Source organism: Carex rostrata, chromosome 21 (genome assembly GCF_964058835.1).
Source record: "Carex rostrata chromosome 21, lpCarRost1.2, whole genome shotgun sequence".
NCBI lineage: Eukaryota > Viridiplantae > Streptophyta > Magnoliopsida > Poales > Cyperaceae > Carex > Carex rostrata.
In genome coordinates, this window is record NC_135938.1 from 1,907,694 (window position 1) to 1,931,270 (window position 23,577).

Below are 23,577 nucleotides of genomic sequence, written 5' to 3' on the forward strand. Positions count from 1 at the left end.
GAAGTGCGTTGCGGGGTTACTTCAGATGCTTTGACAGAGACATTAAATAGTTGAATTATCTTCGAAGAAGTGCGAATAGTAATGTGGGTGCGTACTGCGTTGGTATGGAAATAAATCTGCTGTGATTCTTCGGGGATCGCAGGACCCTGTTATTCAAATCCATCCATTTATCTGTCTAGAGATTCGTGCATAAAAAGTAAGTGTTGTTAAGATTTGTGCATTTCAAAAAAATGAAAGGTTAGAATTGGAATAACAGGGTCCTGCGATCCCCGAAGAATCACAGCAGATTTATTTCCGCGTTGGTATAATACAATCGATACAAGTTTTCTATCTTAGATAAGCCTCTTGGTCTTCTACGGCCAATGACTCTGTAGCTTTCTGAAATGGCTTCAGTTTTAGGGAGACATTGTCACAGGATTCCCGAATTAAATTCGAATTAAACCCGAATAATTCATTTTTTATGTGATGCCGAATTGAATGCTAAATTATTTGATTGGCCGAATTAAACCCGAATAATTCTCAAATTTTATGAATTTTTCCTAAATTTTACTAATTATTTGTCATTTTTTCAAAAAAAATATCCGAACTTTTTTTTTTTTGCTCTCTTGCAGGACTTAGATCTCTGGTCCAGATAATTCTGAATCATTCCCGAATTATACCCGAATTTTTTTCCGAATCACAAATTTTTGACCTCGCTGAACCGAACTCAAATAATTCATTTGTCACTATAGACTGGATGGGAAGGCTTTTCTTTTTAATCCAGCTGTTTAGTAACATGAACCCTAGTGACTTAGTTAATAAAAAAAATTGAAAACAAGGAAATCATGATTTTTTAGGGACAATAAAAGAAATTGCATAAAACATATAAATTATGTCATTTCTATTGAACCATCTAAATATATATTTTCTTAAAACATTCAAATGTTTTATTTATTTTAAAACTTTTATAGTATATAGAAGTAAGTTTATAAATTTATAATTTTTATATCATAGACAGTACATGATGGAATTATACAAGTAAAATAATTTATAATTTTTCATATCATACATAGTACATGAGAAAAGTAAATTTTAGTATGACTTTTTTTATTTATAAAAGACCATATAGTGAAATGTTATTTAAATAAATATGCAACTACTAGAGAAAAATAGAGAAAAATAAATGATAGTTTCATTAATAAAATTACATAAATAACACAACATGTAAAATAACAAATTAAAGACCAACTTTTTATTTTTTGGTTAGACATGCATGGATAAATGGGGTAGAGATTTTAACAGAGCAGTTCTGTCTTCATACAACACACACACTATAGAATCAAAACAGTATTGTATATAGATCGTATGCTGCATGAAGTCAAAATTACTCAGTTAAAATCTTTACCCCGTAATAAACAAAAATTATTCATTTCTATTTAGGACAGTGATAACAATCCCCGCAGGTTTATCCCCGCAGATACTGCCAAAAAAAACATGGGGGGACCGCTCAATCATTAATGAGCGTTTAAAAAACTGCGGGTATTTAACTTGAAGCATTAAAGTATTTACCTTGAAATTTGTCAGGTATTAAACCCTATGCAATGATCTCTATTTATGAAAGAATAAATCAATCCATTAATTGTCCCCGCACAAAATTTCCTTTTTTTTTAAATCGTCCCCGCACAACTGGGGACCATTAAATATGGGGGGACCGCTCAATCATTAATGAGCGTTTAAAAAACTGTTAGTATTTAACTTGAAGCATCAAAGTATTTAACTTGAATTTATCAGGTATTAAACCCTATGCAATGATCTCTATTAATGAAAGAATAAATTAATCCATTAATTGTTTCCGCACAAAATTTCTTTTCTTTTTTAATCGTCCCCGCACAACTGGAGACCATTAAATAAACAATCCTCTCACCCAATGATAAATACTCTAAGACATAATGATAAATACTTTATGTTACATGGGTAAATACTTTACATTATATGGATAAATACTTTATGTTACATGGATAAATACTTCTCAGGCATACTTGCAACTTTCAGTAAAACATCAATGATAAACACTCTCATGCATAATGATAAATATTTTATGTTACATGCATAAATACTTTGTATTGCATAGATAAATATTTCTCAGACATAATTGCAACTTACAGCAAAACATCAATGATAAATACTTTCAGACATAATTTTAAATACTCTATGTTACATGGATAAATACTCTATGTTACAAGGGTAAATACTTCTCATAAATAATGATAAATACTTTTTTGAACATCAATTAAAAGATAAGCATTTATTAACAGTGATTGTTATTAGATAACAGTATAATTAATGCGCAGATTGTTTTGAAAGCAATAATTAACGCGGGAATTGTTATTAGAGGAATGCATAATTAATGCGGGGATGGGAGTGGGGGGTTTCTTATAATTAGTGGGGGGGATAAATGAAAAAATTTAGGGAAATTAGTGGGGAATATATGGCAGTTAAGGAAGAGAGAGAGTGCGGGGAAAATGGGGAGATGGGAGTGGGGGGTTTGTTATAATTATTCATATATTTAATATTATTCCTTCATATTCGAATCTGTATTCAAATATTTAGATTTTAATTTTGGAGTATAATATAAATTTTATAGCAAAACTATTTTTTTAACCAATTATTGGTACATTTTAACTAGCAATATAATATAATAATTACTGATTAATTATTTCCTAGTTAATATATAATTATTCAACGAATAATTTATTATAGAGATATTTTTAATTATCTCTTGCAAGTGTATATATAATGTGTAATTTTTTCATCACATATGTGATAATTTTATTTTAAGATCTAAACTATATTTATATATGTATTCGTAAAAAATAACAACTATAAGCACGATTTAGTTATTATACGTCTAGTTATTATCAGAGGCGGAGTCAAACATTTACTGAATGGGGGTCAAATACATACTTAAAAAAAATCAATAACATAATTTTTTTAATAAAATTTACATTAACAATTTAATATTTACATACTTATAAAAGAAAGGCTTCAAAAGTCCAAAAGTATTCCATCTCAAAAACAAAAACAAGTTCTATGAATAAACAACAAAAATGGACCAAAATGCTCTTCATCACTTCAAATTTCACATTACTTATCGCTCAATGGTATTATTTGATCTTTCATTTTTTGAAAACGACGTAAGATGACACCATCACTAACTCTCTCAAACAACCCTTTCTCAACATAAGTTATTAAGCAATCATTCATCCATTCATCACACATTTTACTCCACAAATTGTCTTTGATGAATTTCATTGCGGAAAATACTCTCTCTACAGAAGCTGTAGCTACCGGTAAAATCAATGCCAACTTTAGTAGAAGAAAAAGTTGAGGATGTGCTATATACTTGTTGGTTTGTACCATAACACTAGCTAGTTCACTTAATCTATTCAAATTTGAGAATTTATCCATTGTGCGCAAATCAACAATGAAGTTCTCTAGCTGATTGGGAAGAGTTAGGAGACCAACATTGAAAAATTATCTATGATAGAATGAAGCCAATAACCTTTTTATGAAAATTTTCTAATTCATTGGCTTTAAACTTTTAAGAACTCAAGAAAGTTACCATTGTTATGAGAATTTTCTGATTCATCGTGTCCTTGAAAAGGTAATCCTTGATGGAGCAATAACCTCGCTGTAGTGATTTTCACCTTCATTCGCAAACAATCATCACGTTTTGATTGCTCGATCTGATTAGTAAGAAAGGTCCGAATTGATAGTTTCTGATTTTCCAAAGCATCACACTTCTTCATTGCTTGGTTATGGAAGCTATTGGGCCCACCAATATGTATAATTAATCGATCTTTCTTATTCCAACTTTTAAAACCCTCGGTTATGAAAGTATTACCACCTTGTTTATTCTCATTAAACAAATAACAATATAAATAATATGCTCCTCCATCATGTTCACTATATTCTAACCAACTCCCAAATTCCTTAAACCAACTCGAATTGAACTTGCGCATCAAACCACTCATTTCAACTTGTTTGAAATCTACAGCTTTTGGTTGAGAAGGACCTTTATGTAAATAGTATCTTCTAATTTCAACCCTCTCGTTAGGTGAATACTCGGTGATCTTTGATCGAAGTGCAGGGTCATTTGGATATTTTATTAGACAAACTTCAATTCGCTTTGACGGTTGAGAAGTGGATGCATTTTGAGGCCCTCGTTTCAGAAATTTCTCCATTTACCTTCTATATTTTAGATAGCAATGAATTAAACAAGGCATCTCTTATAGAGTTAAACAAGGCACCTCTTTACTTATGTTATAGTCTAGGTCATAAATTGTCGTTTGGTTTATAAAAATGCAAAAATATGTATATCTTATTATTGATTAGGCAAGCTTTGCAATTATTATGCCGATTGAGAAGATTCTATATAGAATCAACAATAATGAAATTATGGATCAATTACCATAAGTCAGTGGCACTCTTACAAATTAATTCAAGCATTCAACCACAAAATTGAGATACATAGTTACTAATTTACATATCAAGAAATTGATTTAAGGGATAGCCAAAACACACAGTTGCAATTCAAGTAATCAATGCTCAATGTTGAAGGTGTCACCAAAAAATACAAATAGGTCAAGTGAATAACCTGACACGAGGCACTGCGGCAGCCGTTGCAACCAGACAGTGCAAGCCAAGAGGAGCGTTGCGCCAGTGCAAGCCAGACAGTGCAAGCCAAACAAATTTTCTAAACTGATAGATGTCCCCCTCCAAAATTATACACAAGTTATTCTTTTTTGAAATAAAATGGAGATCAATAGTGTTAAAGTTTCACAACAATTATGGGGGTCAAATTTCATGTACCTATAACATTTTAGTATAATTTATACATGAGAACTATATTTTTTTACTAGTTGTTGAAAAAAAAAATAAAGGTCAATTGACCACATTTATATCCGCCTCTAGTTATTATACATCGATATCGGATCCATTTTTTTTTTTCTAAAGGCCCGTAGGCTCTATTTTTTTTTTTATGAAGACTGGTAAACTCTCTATTCACACCACAATGCACACACTCGAGTCCATTTACACCCCTTATGTCCAAGCTAAGGTTTGTTCGGCAACATTAAAATTTTGTGGAATTGTTGGAATGCAAGTTTTTTATATAGAAATGGGAATTTAAATTTTTCAAAATCAAAATTATTAAACTCATAGAAAATTTTAAAATATAGGTGTTCCACAAATGTATGAAAAAATTATTAGAATATTTTTTTTTATAAAAGATTTAATATTAAAATTAAACTATACTAAGTGTATTGATTTATTGAAAAAAAAGAAAAAAAAGAACAGAGGCCTGACTAGATAGTATATTCTCCACAAAAATCAACATAGAAAATGGAAACAAATTTCTCTTGGCTATTAAAATGACAAATAATACGAGTCTCTGAACGGTTCACGAAAAATGTTATTGAAAATTGTAATTTGCTTAAGAAAACTGGATCCGTATCCTACCAGGTATCATAGAAGATGTTTCTCAGGTTTGAGATTAACTCTCGTCCGTTTTGGAATTCGAGCTAGCGTGGGAACAGTATTATTAGGCTTTGAGGTTCGTGCATAGTTGAAAAAATGGGCCCGAATCCACTAATTGTAAAAGATTTCCTCGTCAGGTAAGGATGTGAATTGGGAATCGCCGAACGAATGTCTATCCTTTGTAACTCGAAAGAATTTTTTTTGAATTAATGAATCTAAACCATCTGATTTTAAACGGAACTAATCTGGCTCTTGCTTATCGCTTCATATAAAGATATTTGTGAGGGATGAGTGTATTTAGCACACAATTTTTAACGGATTGTAATGAACGGCATAAAAATAATTTCAAGTGTTTGGTAATTGGTATTAGTAATATGGGATGAATCGTTCCTGTTTTGCACAGGATACGAGGGTAAATCTTTTTTTTTTTTAAATTCTTTCATTGTTTGCTGCCCAGAAAGGCCTAATTGCAATTTCTTCTAGCGTAGATGATGATACACATCATATATCCATAATTTCAATAATCAACTGACGACTAGGATGTAAAAAGGAAAAAAAAAAAAGTATTTCCTTTTTATCTTCAAAGAAAGTACATCTCTGGTTCAAATTCTTTGACAAGTCCACTAATCAACAAATTATACATGATATGTCATGGTCACCAGTGACACTTACCATCTTATGTTTCTTAAAGCTCCTCAAGTAATCTTATGATGGAGATATCATACCCACCATAGTTTAATTCAAGAGGGTACTAATCATATGGATGCAAGGCTTCAGAATACTTTTCATTAAAAAAAAAATCACACAAGCAAAGAATAAGCATTCTCATCATGAAATTACACTTGAAACAAGTATCAGATATCTCTAGTTTGTTAAGACAAGAAAAAAAAAATTGACCTTCTCTGATATGACGATCACATTATCACAAAAGTGGATAACACATCATAAGCAGGATGAATGGAAGACACAACCAGAAGTTTATTCTACACCAAACGCCAAATCATAGCAAAAAATTAGTAGTTCTATGAAAAAGAAGCAATTTTTTCTTTGTTCATCGCAACATTGCATGTGGAATACATTGATGCTGCTGCAGCCTTCACGACCTGCTCATGCTCCATCGCCTCCATTTTCTTTAGTTTGCTGAAAAGAACAAAATAGAGAACATTTCAGGAAGTACAAGTACAGCTTTCAAAAAGTTTTGGGACTCAACTCAAAGGGCTGTACTGCCCACAAACCAAACCAAAACAGAGCAAATGCAACACAAAACAACAATGCTGGCAAAAAACTGACCTGAAATGACATGTAACATTATGGCTGCCAAGATATTGTCAGACACCACACCCCTATTTGTTACAAACCAGCCCTAACTGAGAATTTTGAAAATTAGAGGGACCTTAACCAAAAACCAACCCAGATTGACCTGAACCTAGAAGACCAAACAAATATCCTGAAATGACTGCATGTCAACTTGATCAACCAATTTTGTGCCTTTCTAAAATAAAAAACCATTACATGATATAAGACTAGAAATATACCTGAATTCACTAATTGTTCCAAGTAACAGGCCCTCTGATGCTGCATATTTCAAGCCTTTATCACACATCGATTGCATTTGTTGAACTTGAATTAACCAATTCTCCTGGGAGAAATATTACAGAGATTTAACACATAATTGTCCTCATTTTATTAGCGCATATGCCCAGAAAAAAAAAATCCTGTATAACCCATCAGAAAAGGGACAGGTATTTAGTACCCTGTATAATACACAAGAAAACAAACTGGTCAAAAAGAGAGGTCATCTGGGTATTTCACACGGGCTGAAAAAAGGGTATATTTTATAGCCTTCAAGCTATTGGATGAATGAAGACTTGCATATAATATTTAAGAATCAGTAATTGTAAGTTAAAAGCTTTCCTAATTTGAAGTAGCAATACTTACTAGGAATCTTCCCTCCTCTTGCAATGCCTTGTCCATCTGCATGAAGAGATACCTCCACTTTTCCACATGATCCCCTGGGCACACCTTTCCAGACGAATGTGCCGCACTTGGGTCGTTATTTTGGTTACATGACAGTTCGGCTGATATTATGTAAGGCAGCTCAGTGCTTATAACATTTCTCACCCTCTTCTTACTGCGTCTCAATGCTGGATAGATGGAATAAGTTGATGAGTAGCTATTTTGCTGACCAAATATAATTTTTTTTTTATAATTATGAAAAATGAAATACAGTTGCAAAATGAAAGGCCCCTCTATATTGCACAAAGGTTCATGCATTATTGTAATTGCAAAAGGGCCTCTATATTGCTTCAAAATGGTCCCTGTGCTTAATTACCATTAACACTGATTATATTTAGAATTTCCCATTCTTGGCATATTTCAGGTCCATATAATTGCATTCGCACAGCTCGTTAATGAACAGTACCAACAACCTCATTAACTTATGAACAAAACTAATATTCTCTCTTGTTTTTTAGCTTCTTATTCAGGAAGAAGTCTGTCTTAATTTTATTGCCACATATGGAGCAAAAGCTCTTAGTAACAGTTCAATTTTTCAGTTTTTTTTTTAATATTTGTGTTACTAATGTTGTGCCTTTCTTTGCCCAAACCATTTGATGCATTCATTATATGATTGTATTGGTGGACAACCTTCAGTAACCATATTTTGTTTATTCTTACAACAGAGATACAAAGTAGATTTGAAGTGAAGAAAATTATAGAAATTTGAAACTGATAGAGGTAAAGCAGAGAATACAGATGGAGAGGGAAAGGGATGGCCACAGAAGTGACTAGATGAGGAAGTACATGATTAAAATATTTGGATTTTGTAGTAGAAGTTACCTTTGTTAATTAATTTCAATATGACAATTAATTAAAGGAGGTAAATGACAGTGAAGGCACTTCTTGAGTTCCTTGAAAATTAAAGGACTAATATAAAAAATGAAATTAAAAGACTTTTGTGCGTTTAAATAACGCAGAGGCTTTTGCAATTTGCTCATAATGTAGGTGGTTTTATGCAAATTTCTGAAACAATTTTTTGAAACAAGTCACCTGCAAGTCTTCCCTTTATGTCTTGCTGAAGCAGTTCCATCCATTGAGAAGCTGCAGAGGTAGCTGCTCAAGGATAGAAAAAAGGGAAACCTTAGAAAGCAAAATTCTTGAATAACTGTCCACCCAATTTATACTAGAATAATAAGAAATCCATACAATGAATAAAATGTAACTGGTGGGTTCATCTTAAAACTCAGTAAGAGCTAAATACCTAAATAGTATATATAACAGCACCAAAATTTACCTTTTAGGGACAAAGAGGTCACCACCTCCTGGTTCAAACCACAATCATCAGTGACCCCGGTGACTTGACTTGATGACTGTCCCAAGTCCATAACCCAGTCAGATGATAGACCTAGTTTCAGAGCATCACACTCTTCATACCCTTTAATCAACTCGCTGTAAGTCTTACAACCCCCAATATTCTCCTCACCAAATCGACCACTACCATTCCCAATTGGATCTTTCTCTTTGTTCAATTCCCTGGCTCCAACCTTCTCAGACCGCACCATTGCCTCTATAATAGAATAGACCTGTTTACTGTTCCTGACGTGGTTTATGATTCCTGGGTTCAGACCCGATAACAGCCCACTAGGTGCCGCCACCTTGGCAAAGCGGCTGGCTTGTTCGGTTTGCATGTGCACAATTTTTTTCCTCGTTTCTTCAGCTTTTCGTTTGGGCTTCCTGCCACGCGGTTTTGGGGCAACTATTTCTATTTGGGTCGAAGAAAGAAACCCATTTTCTTTCATTTGGTTCCACAATTTAAGTGGCCCATTTTCCTCTTCTATCGGGCCAGTGGTGCTGCCACACTCTGATGGGTCGGTAGGTTTGAGAAGACCGAGTTTTTTGTAAGGGTAAAAGGGATTGTATTCATCCACATTTGTATTAAGATCCAAGTGGAGGCCAATTTTGGATTTGACATCCTTTTCATTGGGGTCCGGCATGTTTTCTTTATTCTGCAGTTGCAGGTTATCTAAAGAGGTGGCACTGCCTGCTTGGCCGAGGGTTAATAAGCAGCTGTCCATTGCAGAGTGAGAAATTTGTCCTTTGGTGCAGGGTTGGAGAATGGGATCTGCTTCCGTCTTCTTTGAGAATTCTGACATAGAAGTTAGAGCAGTGCCTGATAAAAGACCATCAGCATACTTATTAAATATATATATATATATTTTTAAAAAAGGATGTGCTAGAACTGGTAAAGATTCACTAATTACTTCGGAATAAGAGACTTTAGATAGACAGTGCATCAACCAAGAAAAACAAGAAGTTCATTTAAGAAATCAAGAACCAAACTCCACTTGTTACCCCCAATGCAAGAAAAGAACTTTCAAAGAGGCTACAAGGATTTCAATTGCTTAACATTCATTAGGGACAAAACAACAAACAGTTTGCATGCATATATTTCAACATCAATTCATTCAACTTTTAAGCCAGAAAAGTTAATTCTTCTATGGAGCAAGGGGTGGTCCAACCAACACCCCCCCCCCCCCCCCCTCCCTTCATATTCCCAAACACCACCACCATATCCTATTGTTTGTCAAGCACCGTAATTAAAATTAGGGCCTTCTACCATAAAAAGCCATATGTTGTTGTTGCAAAATCCTTTTACTGGGCGATTTCTCAGAACAAATGGCAGCGTTTTGGGCAAAAGAACTCTTGAATTCGAAAAATACTAACCTTATTTCCGAGTTACGCCAATTCTTCCTTTGAGATCGACTGGTTCTTCGGATTTGATTTATTTTACCTATTCTTCAAAAGGTTGCTGCGTTCTGAACGGAAAAAAAAAGAGCGTGAAGCAGGCTGCGCTACTCGGAACGCAAAATTGAACCTCAATAATAGCTCCGATCCGTCAATCCATGCAAAAAAAGAAGCAATGAGAATTAGATCTATCACGTGGGAAAATAGATCTGTCACCCGAGGCAAGAGGCGGAGGTGAGGTAGCTCGATCGAGAGAGAGAGTGAGGGATATTAGGTTTCTTGTTTTTTCTTAGGGTTTTAAGCTTCAAAATTTAGCGGGGGCACGAGAGGGAAGGTGAAACTTTGAAATGAATGGGAGGAATAAAAGGTTCAGATCAGGATTAGTTCTTTCACTAAACCCCGTGCGTTTTTATTATATGAACCGAGAATAGACCACTGACCCGATTGGCGACTGGCGTAAATCTCGGTGTACATTTAATAGTAAATCTGGTCTATTGTTGAATGAAACTGCTCCATGCGATTTATTTCTTAATTTGAATTTATACAAGCGCGCTGACGCTCCAGTGTCGATGACGTCACTTTTTTATTTTTTATAAAAAAGTTTATTTACAAATGATGTCACTTTTATTACGCAATTGTCTTTTTTTTCTTGTTCCTTCAATCCTTCTTGGTTACTTAATTTTTATTCCAATGACTAGTGGGGCCTTTTAGTTTTTTCGTATTTTGTTTCCCTCTCGTTGTTGTCTGGAAAAACGCAGTAAGTTAAAAAATATATATATATTTTTCTTTTCTTATTTAGTTTGTTAGTTTGGTCATTTGGTGGTCCCTAGCTCTAGCCTGTGTGAAATTTTTCTTTTCTTATTTGTAAGTTTAATTTTTTTTTTTTAAATTATAATATTAAATAATTTAGTGACTTAACTTTTAATTATTATTTTAAAAAATATCTTCTAATAAAAAACTTTAAAAAATATCTTCTAATAAAAAACTGGTACTATTGTTTCGTTGTTTGTTGTTGCTACATTTTGAAAGATATTGTTATATATTGATTTTAGACCGTGAAGTAGCAAATTAGACTAAGTAAATATAATAAGTTGCTCTAAATGCGACCATTAATTACGACAAATTCAAATATATAAAAATTTAAAGTTTATTCATTAACTCATAATGTAATACATCGAGTACATATGTCAAGAAAACATCGCCTATATATAATTAATTTCTTGACCACGAAGCTAACATTTTTGTTCTTTCTTGATAAATATTCCTAGCTAGCTAGCTACCCGGTCCCTTGGGCTTGCTCAACTTCAACCTAAAATTAAACAAAATAACTGCTCATGTCAATATAATCTTCTAAAATATTAGAAATAAATAAAAAAAAAATATAGGAGTGAGGGTATGATAATATGCATATTACATAATGGTCCACGCTGCTTTTTAATATTCAAACAGTCGATCTGAACGTTCAACATAATCTTCATTCGAAGATTACTTGTAGAGTAAATTTTATATTATTTTTTAATTGTTTTTACTATTTTCTATATAGGTAGGAAATTACTTGATTTGAAAATTCTAGACCATCCAAAAACCGTGGTTGTTTATCTATCTTAAAAAAACAGTACAAAAATTCTAAAAAAATTAAAATTTGGTCTGCATGTATACATATAAAAATCATGTTTAACTTTCAAATTTTTTGTTTGAACTTTGAAAATAGAGATATAAATTTATAGTATGGATTAATATGTAATATGAATATTACCATAGCCTTACTCAAAATATAGTTCAAACTTTAACTAGTAATTGCTGCTATCAATGTAACTTTCCTATGGATGTATTGCTTCTTTCTATAATCATCAATGGAATGGAATGTCCTGATTTCTTAAAGAATACTAATAATCAATGATCTTCCTTCACAAAAAAAAAAAAAAAAAAAAAAAAAAAATCAGAATTTCAACAGATATATATGAGTTGTGGGCTACGGTGCATTGCAATATATTTTTTTTTTTTGTACTTTGAACTATAAATCGTTGGTTTGACTTCAAAACAACCGATCCAAATAGTTCAATTTGATATCCATATTAAAATGTATTTGGAGATCAAATTTTATATATTTTTGGAAATCGTTTGCTATTTTTTAGAATTTTTGAAAATCATTGTTTTTCTATGGTTCAGAAATTTCTAAAAAATAATGATTTTCAAAAAATCTAAAAAAATAGTAAAAAATTACCAAAAAAATATAAAATTTGGTGTCCAATTACATTTTGATATGGAGAACACATTGAGCCATTTAGATTGATTATTGGAACTTCGAATCCAACAGTTTGCAATCCAATGTACAAGATGACATATACATTACAATGCACTATAGCCTAACTATATATATATATATATATATATATATATATATATATAGGGTCCGGCTAATTTGCTGCCGGCAGCATTTCGGCCGGAGGTGCTGCCACCATTTTTTTATTTTCTGATGTCCAAACAACAAATCCAAACCGTTAGATGTTTAATCTATACTATAATCTACTTGGATACCAAATTTTACATTTTTTGGAATTTGTTTATTATTTATTAAGCTAGTTTGAAAACCGTTGTTTTCAGTAAATTTCTGCAGCATTGAAATCAGCAGTTTTCAAACTAGCTTAATAAATAGTAAAAAAATTCCAAAAAATATAAAATTTGGTCTCCAAGTAGATTATAGTATAGATTAAACATCTAACGGTTTGGATTTATTGTTTGGATATCAAAAAATTAAAAAAAAAAGGCTAGCAGCACCGCCGGCAAAAATGTTGCCGGCAGCAAATTAGCCACAACCTATATATATATAAAAGATTGATTCACAATGTTTCGATATGATTTCTTACGTAGAGCAATCGACATCAATGGAAACTCTGAAAGGAAGTTCGACGCCGCATTTTAGTAACGGCTTCGACAGCATCGGCAGTGAGCTCTGAAAATTGAAGAGCTTCCTGCTTAAGGCAAGTGCATATCTCTTTCAAATCATATTCACTGGAGTAAGAGGCCTTGTAGAGTCTTTTCACGCCATAACAACACGAATGCGAAACCGTTCCACCATTGATGTAAGAAATACAAGGGGTGAGAAAATTTACCACGTTGCCACAATCGATAGCCTTGACGTGGCGATGCGGCACAGAGAGAAAGAACAAGGCTACTAGTGTGATTGTGAAAAGAGAGGAAGAAGAGAGGACCATTGTTAATTTGGTTGATTTTTTTTCTTCTTTGTGTTTTAAAAAACTTGTCAAAGGGTTATAATTATCTCTAAATTTTCTCTTTTTATTTTATTTTTTCCTGTTGTGATGAGCTTTGTACATGTAAAGGTTGTGCGCTCAAGATTTTAAGGGGCAGGTGATGTTTTGCATGAAGTGTTTGGTGCCCAAAAGAAGCATAGAAAGTAAAATTTTTTTTTTTTTTAAATATTGTAATGTTTACTTTGATTTTAATTTTTTATATTGGCATCTGATCTTTGAAGTTGATATATTTAATTAGAGTTTGGTTTCATGATTCGTGTGTGTGTGGGGGTGGGGGTGGGGTGGGGGTTATTTGCCGATTTTTTTATTAATAGAAAATAAAAAAAATATATATTGAAATATGAGTAGGATTTGAGGAAATCTCGAAATATAGAAAGAACTAATTCCGTTTTTAATTACACAAACTCGTTAATCCCAGAAAAAAAAAATAGATGGGATAGTTCATCCCGTCCAGAACTTTAATTTTTTTTTTTTTTGCATGTTCAATAACTTTTTACTGATGATGAATTATTCAAATAAAATCCAAAAAAAATTGAACAGTCTTCGACAGGATACACTATCCTGTCCATTTTTTTTTTAATTAGAGATTTTGCAGATCAAAGATAGAATTAGCTGAACATGATGGGTCCGACAAGATAAACTATCTCGTTCTTCCTATATTTCGAAATTTCACCAAATCATATTCCTATTTCGATATTTTATTATTATTATTTTTTCTATTAATAAAAAATCAGATTTAGTTGATGCTAGTACCATATATCTAATCCAAACATTTTTTTTCCAAAGGTCAGGTGGCATGTTGCCTTCTTAGATATAAAAAAGTTATTTACAATCTAGCCCCAGTACATTAGTGTAATTCCTACTGTGTATCTATTGGTACACAAACCACCAATATAAACAATCTACAGAACGGTATTCTCATAGATGAACATCCTCAATCAGGCATACAAGCAAGAAAATTACATTTAGGGGTGGGCCCAGAGTAGAACAAGGGGGGGGGGGGGGGGGGGGGGGGGGTGGGGCACCCCCCTGAATTTCGAGTTTTAGTGATGATCTATTGGTACCTATCGACTTTGTCTTTTTTCGGAAATTTTTTTGCCCCCCTCTAGACGTTTAATTTGTAATTCTGGTTAAATTTAGTGTTAAAATCAAAATAATTTTTTTAAATTATGATTGATAATTACAATTACAAGTTCAACCATCATAAATTATAAGTCAGAGCATTGAAAAATATAAGTCAAAGTATTTTTTTTTTTATCGAGTATCCAATTAGTTAATGAGTTTTAAATCTGATAAGTAATTTAAATCCGATTCGATATTTTTTTGCCCCTGACAAAAATCCTATGTCCGTCATTGATTATATTGAACGAAATGTGTCATCGATATTTAAACCCAAGAAGAAACATGAAATAACTTTGATTTACCAACAAAATCATGGATAATAATTAAGCAAGGCATAGGATAGTTGTAATTACTTTTTTTTTTCTTCTTCTCATTTTTCTTTTTTTCACCGTACCATGAGATTCCAATGACATTCCATGCCGGCACATATTTACAATATAATAAGGTTTATACTTACTCATTCATTGTGTTTAATTAATTTAACCACATTTCTTATCCTGAGATCACAAAGCTAATAGATGTTATCAATTATCAAATATATGTTATCTACGTGTTCATAAATTTATATGTGCAAAAAATAAAAAAATAGAAACATCAAATATTGCACATAAATTTTTCTAAAATGCATTTACATTACTTTTGTGGTTGTTATTATTTTTAATCAATTTTGATCATATTTATGATTCTAAGATCCAATATATGTCTCTTAGGTGCTCATAATTTTTTGCTCCATAAATTAAGAAAACATCAAATATAAGTACATAACACATAAAAAATAGAGTAAAGCTAGGGTGTGATGTGCTCACCAAGAGAGTTTGGTGAGCACAACTCCAGAAGTTCATCTGATTGACTTTAAACGCCAAATCCAAACCGTTGAAATCCATGTACTTCATGAGTGATGCATGTGCATGCAAAATTTTGAAAGTTTCGAGTTTATTTGTTACACGGTCAAGCGGTCAAAAAAATAATAAAAATTGACTATATAAAATAACTTATAAATTAAATTAATAAAATGTTCATTTTTTTGACCGCTTGACCATGTACCAAATGAATTCGAAACTTTCAAAATTTTGCATGCACATGTATCACTCATGAAACACATGGATTTCAACGGTTTGGATTCGGCATTTGAAGTCGATCCAATGAACTTCTGGAGTTGTGCTCACCAAACTCTCTTGGTGAGCACATCACACCCTAGCTTTACTCTAAAAAATAACCTCCTAAAATGCATTTATAGTAAACGTGTTTAATTGGATGACATTTTTAATCAACTTTGGTGATCGATGTTTATGATTATAAAATCATCAAAACTGCTAAATAATGTTCAATATATATTTGTCGTCTTTATTCTCATATATTTATTTGACTATGAGCTACAATCAATCAGATACATTAGATATATACTTCGCATAAAAATTTTCATTTACAGCACGCCGTCCATATTTGTTGATGCTTTTAAGTTTTAATTAATCATTTGGTGAGACATTTATAATTTAAGCATACAATGGAGAAATACAAAAGTTTTGTGAGTTTAAGCGATGAAATATCCAATTTGAAAGTTTTGAGGGTCGCACTCGCTGGTTAATGTGATGAAATATCCAATTTATAATTTTGAGTGTAATCCTCTAATTTAAAATTTGAAATTTATTAACTCAAAAGATTATCTTTTGAGTTAATGGAGAGGATATGCATTCCCTTGCTAGTGCTTTTCAAACAGCTAGAAACAAAAAAGAGCGACTGGTCAATTAATACTAGCGCAGCTGAGGCGGCCGCTTTATTGCCTTATTGGATACATTAGTTATACAGGGGTATACTTGTAATTAGTTGATCATCTGTAACTAACTGGTAGTTAAGCTGCTGTTTTCTGTTATGTAGAGATACAGCTGATTACTAAGACATATGCTGGTTATATATATCAGGCTATTGTATCATTTGAAGGTTAATGAAAGATATCATTCTATTTCATAATAATTCTCTCTATCTCTCTCTGACTTCTATCACGCCTCCTCTCCTCTCTTAATCCGTTTTTACTTTTAGTCCGTTTCTCTCTCACTTCTAGATTTCTTTTTCGACAAAGTGCTTCTTCTTTAATTTTCTCGTCTTTATCTCGAGAGAAGAGGAAAATGAGAATAAGAGAGAGGAGGAACCAGAACTGATCGGAGCTGAGAATGTGATATCGGTAGAGTTCGGAGGGTTGAGCCTCCACATCATCTTGATCGGAGCGCGGATGGGTAGATACGGACGTTAGAGCGCGATGACAGTCAAAAGAGCAGATCCGATCGTAAAAGACGATAAAGTTTAAAATGATAGAACAATTATGTGTGTATATAAGTGAGATTAGAATATTAAAATTATTTAATATAATTTAAAAGATTTTGTGAGAATAAATTAATAGATTTAAAATGAATGAGATTTATTTTTTATCAATAAAATTATTAGTTGATACTTAAAAATGACTAGTTTTTAAAAAGGAAAAAAGACATTTGTCCGATAAAAATCATGCAGCTATCACCTAAGGATTTTTTTTTTAAATATAATCAATTTTAATTATTTTAATAAAACAAGTACTATTGATTTAGTTTTTATCAAAAGCAGCTTCAGGGAGAATTTAAATTTTGTTTTAAAAAATTTGCATTGATCATTTCTACTTATTCTTCCCTCCACTGATCTCTAGAATCGGTGGAGTTGTTTTTCATAAAAATCAACTCAATGATACTTATTCTATTAAAATAATTAAAATGGGTTTTATTTTAAAAAAGAAATCTCGCCTAAGCCTAAGTGTAGGCACTAGCACAATATTGATGCATACAAATACACTAGAACAAATTTTGATGTGTCACAGAGGATGAACCTCCTAAAATTTTATTGTACATCATTCACTTCGTATCAAAATGTATTATGATCAAGAAAAAATCTCAAGAATTGGCAGCGTACTTTTTGATATTCGCATACACAAAAAATTGATGCCGAAAATGAACTCTGTTGAAAATTGAATACACTATAAAATATTTATCACGTATTAATTTAAATTTATATAAAATTTAAAATATACATATATACCAGTAAATTATAAAGGACGCATCAATATTCGTATCTACATATCGGACGGTCGGATCGGACAATATCTTAACCGAAACAAACAAAATGGAAAAAGAAACGTTAGTACTCGAGAGATATCTAGAAAATTATTCCACAGACGACAACTCTCCTTTTCCAAATCATTTACATGTGTAACACAATTTTTCCACTAAGAACATTAGTTGCTTCTGTCACGTTTCTTTTTCTTTTTCTTTTTACGGAAGTACACCATTTGTCTTTTCTGTTGTGAATTAGAGTCTAACTCGGACCGAACCAGCTGGCTGCTAACCCTACGTACCGAGACCAGCTACCAGGCTACTAACCATCTCCCATGTGCCAATCACGTGGTCGTATTCGCACCCAGAGGACCAGAGGCTAGAGTTAGAGTCCTAGTCGGAAGCTCTCCAGCCTCTCCTGCAGTTCCGTAGGCGTGAACGAAAAGAACTACCGTCACCATACCAACATTACCACACAAAAAATAATAATAAATTAATTTAAAACAATTGAAAGGAAGCCGGTACAGTGCACCGCCGTCACACCTCACCTGCCCCCATGGCCACTGCCACAACCACTATTCCCCTCTGCCTCCCCTCTTCCTCTCGCCGAACTCGAACCCGAACCCGAACCCGAACCCGAACGGCCCGTTCCGGTTTCGTCCCGGTTCGGGCAGCCATCATCGAGGCCTCCAGACCAATCCCGGCCGTTCCCGTCGGTCAGAATTACTCGACAAAACCGCCCCAGAAATCTCGACCGTCCACGTCAGCTCCAGTCCTACTCTCGTTACCCTCTAGACTGGCGGAGGATATCCAAGCCGAAGCCCGAGCATTGACCCGCGCCGTTAATGCCACTGTTTATACTCCCGAGTTTCTCTCCGCTCGCTATGGTTCTCAGCCTTTCAAGGTTTTATTTTATATCATGATTGTTCCTTTCAATTTGGTCAATTTATAGTCTGATTGAAGAACTATGGGAAAGTTTAGATCTTCTATCCTAGTTAGTAACATTTAGTGTAGCTCTGACTGAGTATTCACCGACTATGCAACCATTTCCTCACCCTATGCTATTGTCATTACTATTTAATTGAAATTTAGCCATGAAAAAGCTCAAATGTTAACCCTGGCCTGGTTTATTCAGTTGAATATGCTAACCGTGCCTGTTTATTTATGCATAGCTAGTTTTTCTTTTTTTAGTACACAATCATTCCAATAAAATCCCTTTCCTTGAACTAGCCTTAATTATGGTTGGTTTCCTATTTTGGAAATATTGGAATGTCAAATGCATTTTTCTTAATAACGGAGGACAACAAAAAAATGTTCAATTTATAGGTCGTGTCAAGGGCTGTGGAAGTTTTGACTGCACTTGGTTCATTTGGTTTGACGTTATTCTTGGATCAGAAAAGAGGAGAGTTGGATAGATTGAAGCGTGTCCGTGCTATTCAACTGAGGGGAATATTAACCCGACTTGGGCCCACATTCGTGAAAATTGGGCAGGGCTTGTCTACTCGACCTGACCTCTGCCCACCAGAGTATCTCGAGGAATTGTCAGAATTACAGGTTTAAATCTTGAAAAGTTGTCACAGGATAGTATGCCTTTTTTGGTTCTTGTCTGATGGATGTAATAGTGAACAAGGTTTGAGGTGCTCCCTGTGGTTTGGTACCAGTATCCATGTAACTCTGTGATTTCTTATGCAATTGGTGGGTGTATACCCACTTCTCTCCAAAAAAAATCTTGAAAAGTTTTCTTGTGGCAAATGATTTTGTTTACTTCAAATTTTGCCTTTGCGAAGGTCAAGGAAACTGTCTTTGACATATGGAAAAGATCCTCTCGACCAAATTTAGGTCAAGTACACTAGGTATTTTTGCAATTAGAATAAGATATAGATAACAGTAACACCAGTATATCATGTTTGCAACTTTACACCTGACCTTTCTGGTTGCTCCATGATATGGCATATACTGTATTTCTTTGCAAATGTGGAAAATAATTTTATTAATTTGTAAACTCCTGTAGTATTTATAACTATTAATACTTTATTTTTTAAGTGGGTTTGCTTTTACAGGATTCCCTTCCTACATTTCCTGATTCAGATGCATTTGAATGCATAGAAAAAGAGCTTGGCGTCCCACTCGAATCAATCTACTCTATGATGTCCCCTTCGCCTATTGCAGCTGCTAGTTTGGGCCAGGTGTACAAGGCTCGGTTAAAGTCCTCAGGTAAATTAGTGGCCGTGAAAGTACAACGGCCAGGGATAGAAGATGCCATCGGCCGTGATTTCTACCTTTTGAGAGGAGTGGGGTCGTTGATAAATAGATATGTTGACTTTATCACCAGTGATGTTGTTGCTTTGATAGATGAATTTGCACGTAGGGTCTTCCAGGAGCTTAATTACGTTCAGGTTTAATTCTCTTTTTCTGAGTCTCTATATTACAAAATTTTGTTTCTTTAGTATCATCACCAAAAGGAAATATGGATTCCTTTGTTACCTATATATTTATGGTTTAATTAAGACGGCACATGGGCATAAATTTGTAAATTGATACTCTGGTTTGCAACTCTGAGTCTGTATCAGTACTTTACATGTTGTCTATCCAACTAGTGATGCTAGAGGATTTGTTCAAACTTTAGTTATAGTCCCATCTTGGCCTCGTTTTTTCCTTTGGTCCTTCATCTTTTTCCAAATTTGTACTGAGTTTGATCAAATTTGACTGAAATTTCAATTCAAAATTTCCTTTAAAGATAAATATTTAAATACACTCTTCTTTTGGAATAATATCCTGTAGAAACATAAATATAATGGCAGAAAAAGAAAAAAGAAAGAACATACTTCTCTTATTTGCTTTTATAACACACAGGAAGGCCAAAATGCCAGAAGATTTAGAAAGTTATATGCCGACAAGCAAGATGTGCTAGTGCCAGACATATTCTGGGAATACACGAGTGCAAAGGTGCTGACAATGGAATGGATTGAAGGAGTAAAACTGAACCAGCAAGAAGCCATCGAGAAACAAGGGCTGAAGGTGCTAGATCTTGTCAATATTGGAATTCAATGCAGTTTGCGCCAGCTTCTAGAATATGGGTAATTATTAATCCGACCATTTGATTTAGAAGCTTAAGCTAATGAAAAAAGGATGCTTTTGTTATTTTTCTTTTTCATTCTTTTGGGCAAATGAAACCTAATATTCTGTTGTACCTGGAGATCGCAGCAACTCTTTTAATGTTTGCAATGGATATGAGATAGTTGCCCTTATCCATGAATGAACTCAACTGGTTAGTTCGATGGACAAGGTGGATTCCTTCTAGCATTGACAATTACATACTTAAGTCTTGTGTGCTAATAGATTGAACTAAAATAATGTGCAGTTGGTCTATTGTTGTGTCCTAGCTCATAGGACCTACTTTGCAAGATATTTCGTTGAATTGTTACCAAAATTGAGGGCATTTGTGCTTGATTTAACATTGGTTTTAAGAGTTCCTGTATATTACAAACAGCTAAAAAATGTTGGGTAATGGCTGCAGATAATGGTTACTGCCATCCGAGAGACCATTCCCCTTTAAAAGCTCGAACTGATAGAGAAGGAAAATATAATGCAGTTTTCTTATATCATGTTTTTAATAGGTACTTCCATGCTGACCCACACCCTGGAAATATCCTGGCCACATCAGAAGGAAAGCTCGCATTTTTGGATTTTGGTATGATGAGCGAGACACCAGAGGAGGCCAGGTTGGCTATAATAGGGCATGTGGTGCACATGGTAAATCGAGATTACGAGGCAATGGCAAATGATTATTACGCGCTTGATTTTTTGTCACGTGATGTGGATGTCTCGCCTATTGTGCCTGCTTTGAAGAACTTCTTTGATGATGCATTGAATTCAACCGTCAGCGAGTTGAATTTCAAGACCATTGTGGATGGACTGGGCAATGTTCTCTATCAATATCCATTTAATGGTAGGTATTTTTTTTTTCTGGCTTTATATTAGCTTGCAAACTTTGGACTTTGTTTTATTTTATATGTTACATTTAATTTGGATCTTGGAATTCCCCATGCGAATACCTTTTTAGTTGAACATTATACAGCACCCTGATTTTATAACCCAGCTGCCATCATTGGCCCCTCCGGCCCCACCTACATCTGTAGTCTTCATCAATGTACTTGCTTAATATCCTACTATTGAAGACTATAACATTTAATCCAAAAGCTACCAAAGGACTTCTGCATAAAAAAATCAAAATTTTTACCTTATTTCTTATGTTTTGTAACTTGTCTTTTTTTTTGTCAGTTCCTGCATATTATGCCTTGATATTGCGGTCCCTTACTGTACTGGAAGGATTGGCCTTGTACGCCGACCCAAATTTCAAGGTGCTCGCTGCCTCATACCCATACTTTGCTAAACGTCTACTCACTGATCCCAACCCTTATCTACGAGACGCTCTAATTGAACTCTTGTTCAAGGATGGTAAATTTAGGTATATACATCAATAGGAGTCTCCGGTACAAATTTTAATTATTGAACTTGAGTGCGTGATATAGACATGTTCCCTTGTTTGTTTGTTTTTTTTTTTCAAATCCTTTGTTTGGTTAGGAATAGGATGAATTTAAGGCAGTTATTAATCATATTCATGATAGAAAGTTTAGATTTCTGCACCACATGTGAGTTTGTAGTTTATTATAAATTTTGTATAGATCTGCAGTTCAATAACTCGCGTGATTTGCCTGATTGTAGATGTATGGGTACGATTTTCCGAAGTCTACACCAGAAAGCTCCCCTTATATTAAATCCCAACTTTTCTTCTTTCTTTTGTCATAGTAACAAGCACTGAATTTTGATCTGATACCTATGTTTCTAATTTTAGGTGGAATAGACTAGAAAACCTTCTAGTACAAGGCCGAAAGGACCAAGACTTCTCTGCAAAAGAAGCCCTACAACCAGTTCTAAAACTCTTGTTGGGCCCTGGTGGGGAAGAGCTACGTGTGCTGGTGATCAAAGAAGCTGTGCGTGTGAGTGAGGCGATAGCGTTTGGTGCAGCTTTTGATGCTTACAATTCTGTCCCAGACTTTGTCAAACCCATAATCTCCAATGGGAGCTTGAATGGTCCGTTCAAGCTGAGTGAAGGGGAGAGAGATCAGTTAATTGAGCTCAGAGATAGGGTTTTTAGGATTTGGAGCCTCCTGAGGTCGTCAGATAATTTTGATCCGAGTATTTTGCAACCAATTTTGCAGGTTACTTTTTTATTGATTTCTCTTTTAAATGTCAGGTTGATTCACAGCATAAACCTACAGGAAATTATGCATTGCCATAAGCAGGCATTACCCTTCATTTGATCAAATCTACCATTTGAATTAAAATGCCGTCTTTGATATCTAACATTAATGTTTCAACTATGTACCGTGGTGACTTTCAGAGGGTTTGGTACGGTTTAATACTACAAACTTATCAGTTCTTTGAAATATCTATAAGAAAATATATTTGTTTCTTGTATAAATCGCTTAATCGATTAAAATGCTAATATTGCTAGCTAGTTGCTGATTAATTGTCAATGATGTGCAGGTTCTTCAAGAGCCAGAGGCCCGAGTTTTTGGTTCACGGGTTGCAGGTGGAATCACACAGCGTTTTGCTGCCCGTTTACTACAGCAGCTTCTCCGGTCTCCTACTCCTACCCCTTCATAGTAAAATTGGCACCTACTATATACTTGTATATGAACACTCTTCGGTTAGATACAGTAAGTCTTAGCAAATTGTATCATTTGTACATGAGAAAATATATTCATTTATAGTGGATAGAATTTTCCATTATTAAACATTTCATTTTATGCTAAGTTTTGAACTTCTGATCTACCGTGACTTGT

At 33.8% G+C, this 23,577-nt stretch overlaps 2 protein-coding genes across 2 annotated transcripts; one reads left to right on the plus strand and one right to left on the minus strand.

The window, feature by feature from the left end:
- Positions 1–6,325: 6,325 nt before the first annotated feature.
- On the minus strand, positions 6,326–10,372 carry LOC144573284 (uncharacterized). The gene is made up of 6 exons (XM_078323027.1): positions 10,240–10,372; positions 8,810–9,685; positions 8,566–8,628; positions 7,456–7,661; positions 7,053–7,156; positions 6,326–6,657 (listed from the first exon to the last, which is right to left on the minus strand). The coding sequence occupies exons 2-6, from the start codon at positions 9,666–9,668 to the stop codon at positions 6,540–6,542; spliced, it is 1,350 nt and encodes a 449-aa protein (XP_078179153.1). The 5' UTR covers positions 9,669–9,685; positions 10,240–10,372; the 3' UTR covers positions 6,326–6,539.
- Positions 10,373–18,114: 7,742 nt separating this feature from the next.
- On the plus strand, positions 18,115–23,566 carry LOC144573517 (Protein kinase superfamily protein). Its single transcript, XM_078323301.1, has 8 exons — positions 18,115–18,632; positions 19,055–19,282; positions 19,789–20,124; positions 20,582–20,805; positions 21,346–21,677; positions 22,010–22,196; positions 22,584–22,950; positions 23,279–23,566. Exons 1-8 carry the CDS (start codon positions 18,285–18,287, stop codon positions 23,396–23,398), a joined length of 2,142 nt encoding a protein of 713 aa, XP_078179427.1. The 5' UTR covers positions 18,115–18,284; the 3' UTR covers positions 23,399–23,566.
- Positions 23,567–23,577: the final 11 nt, after the last annotated feature.

What these genes read in the sequence shown, in the direction of transcription:
- LOC144573284 (XM_078323027.1), bottom strand. Translation starts at nt 9,668, where the DNA reads ATGTCAGAATTCTCAAAGAAGACGGAAGCAGATCCCATTCTCCAACCC. An exon ending in GACCTCTTTGTCCCTAAAAG is followed by an intron (nt 8,629 to 8,809) that starts GTAAATTTTGGT and finishes ATCCTTGAGCAG; the next exon opens with CTACCTCTGCAGCTTCTCAA. An exon ending in CATAAAGGGAAGACTTGCAG is followed by an intron (nt 7,662 to 8,565) that starts GTGACTTGTTTC and finishes CCATCTATCCAG; the next exon opens with CATTGAGACGCAGTAAGAAG.
- LOC144573517 (XM_078323301.1), top strand. Translation starts at nt 18,285, where the DNA reads ATGGCCACTGCCACAACCACTATTCCCCTCTGCCTCCCCTCTTCCTCT. An exon ending in AGGAATTGTCAGAATTACAG is followed by an intron (nt 19,283 to 19,788) that starts GTTTAAATCTTG and finishes TTGCTTTTACAG; the next exon opens with GATTCCCTTCCTACATTTCC. An exon ending in CGCCAGCTTCTAGAATATGG is followed by an intron (nt 20,806 to 21,345) that starts GTAATTATTAAT and finishes TGTTTTTAATAG; the next exon opens with GTACTTCCATGCTGACCCAC.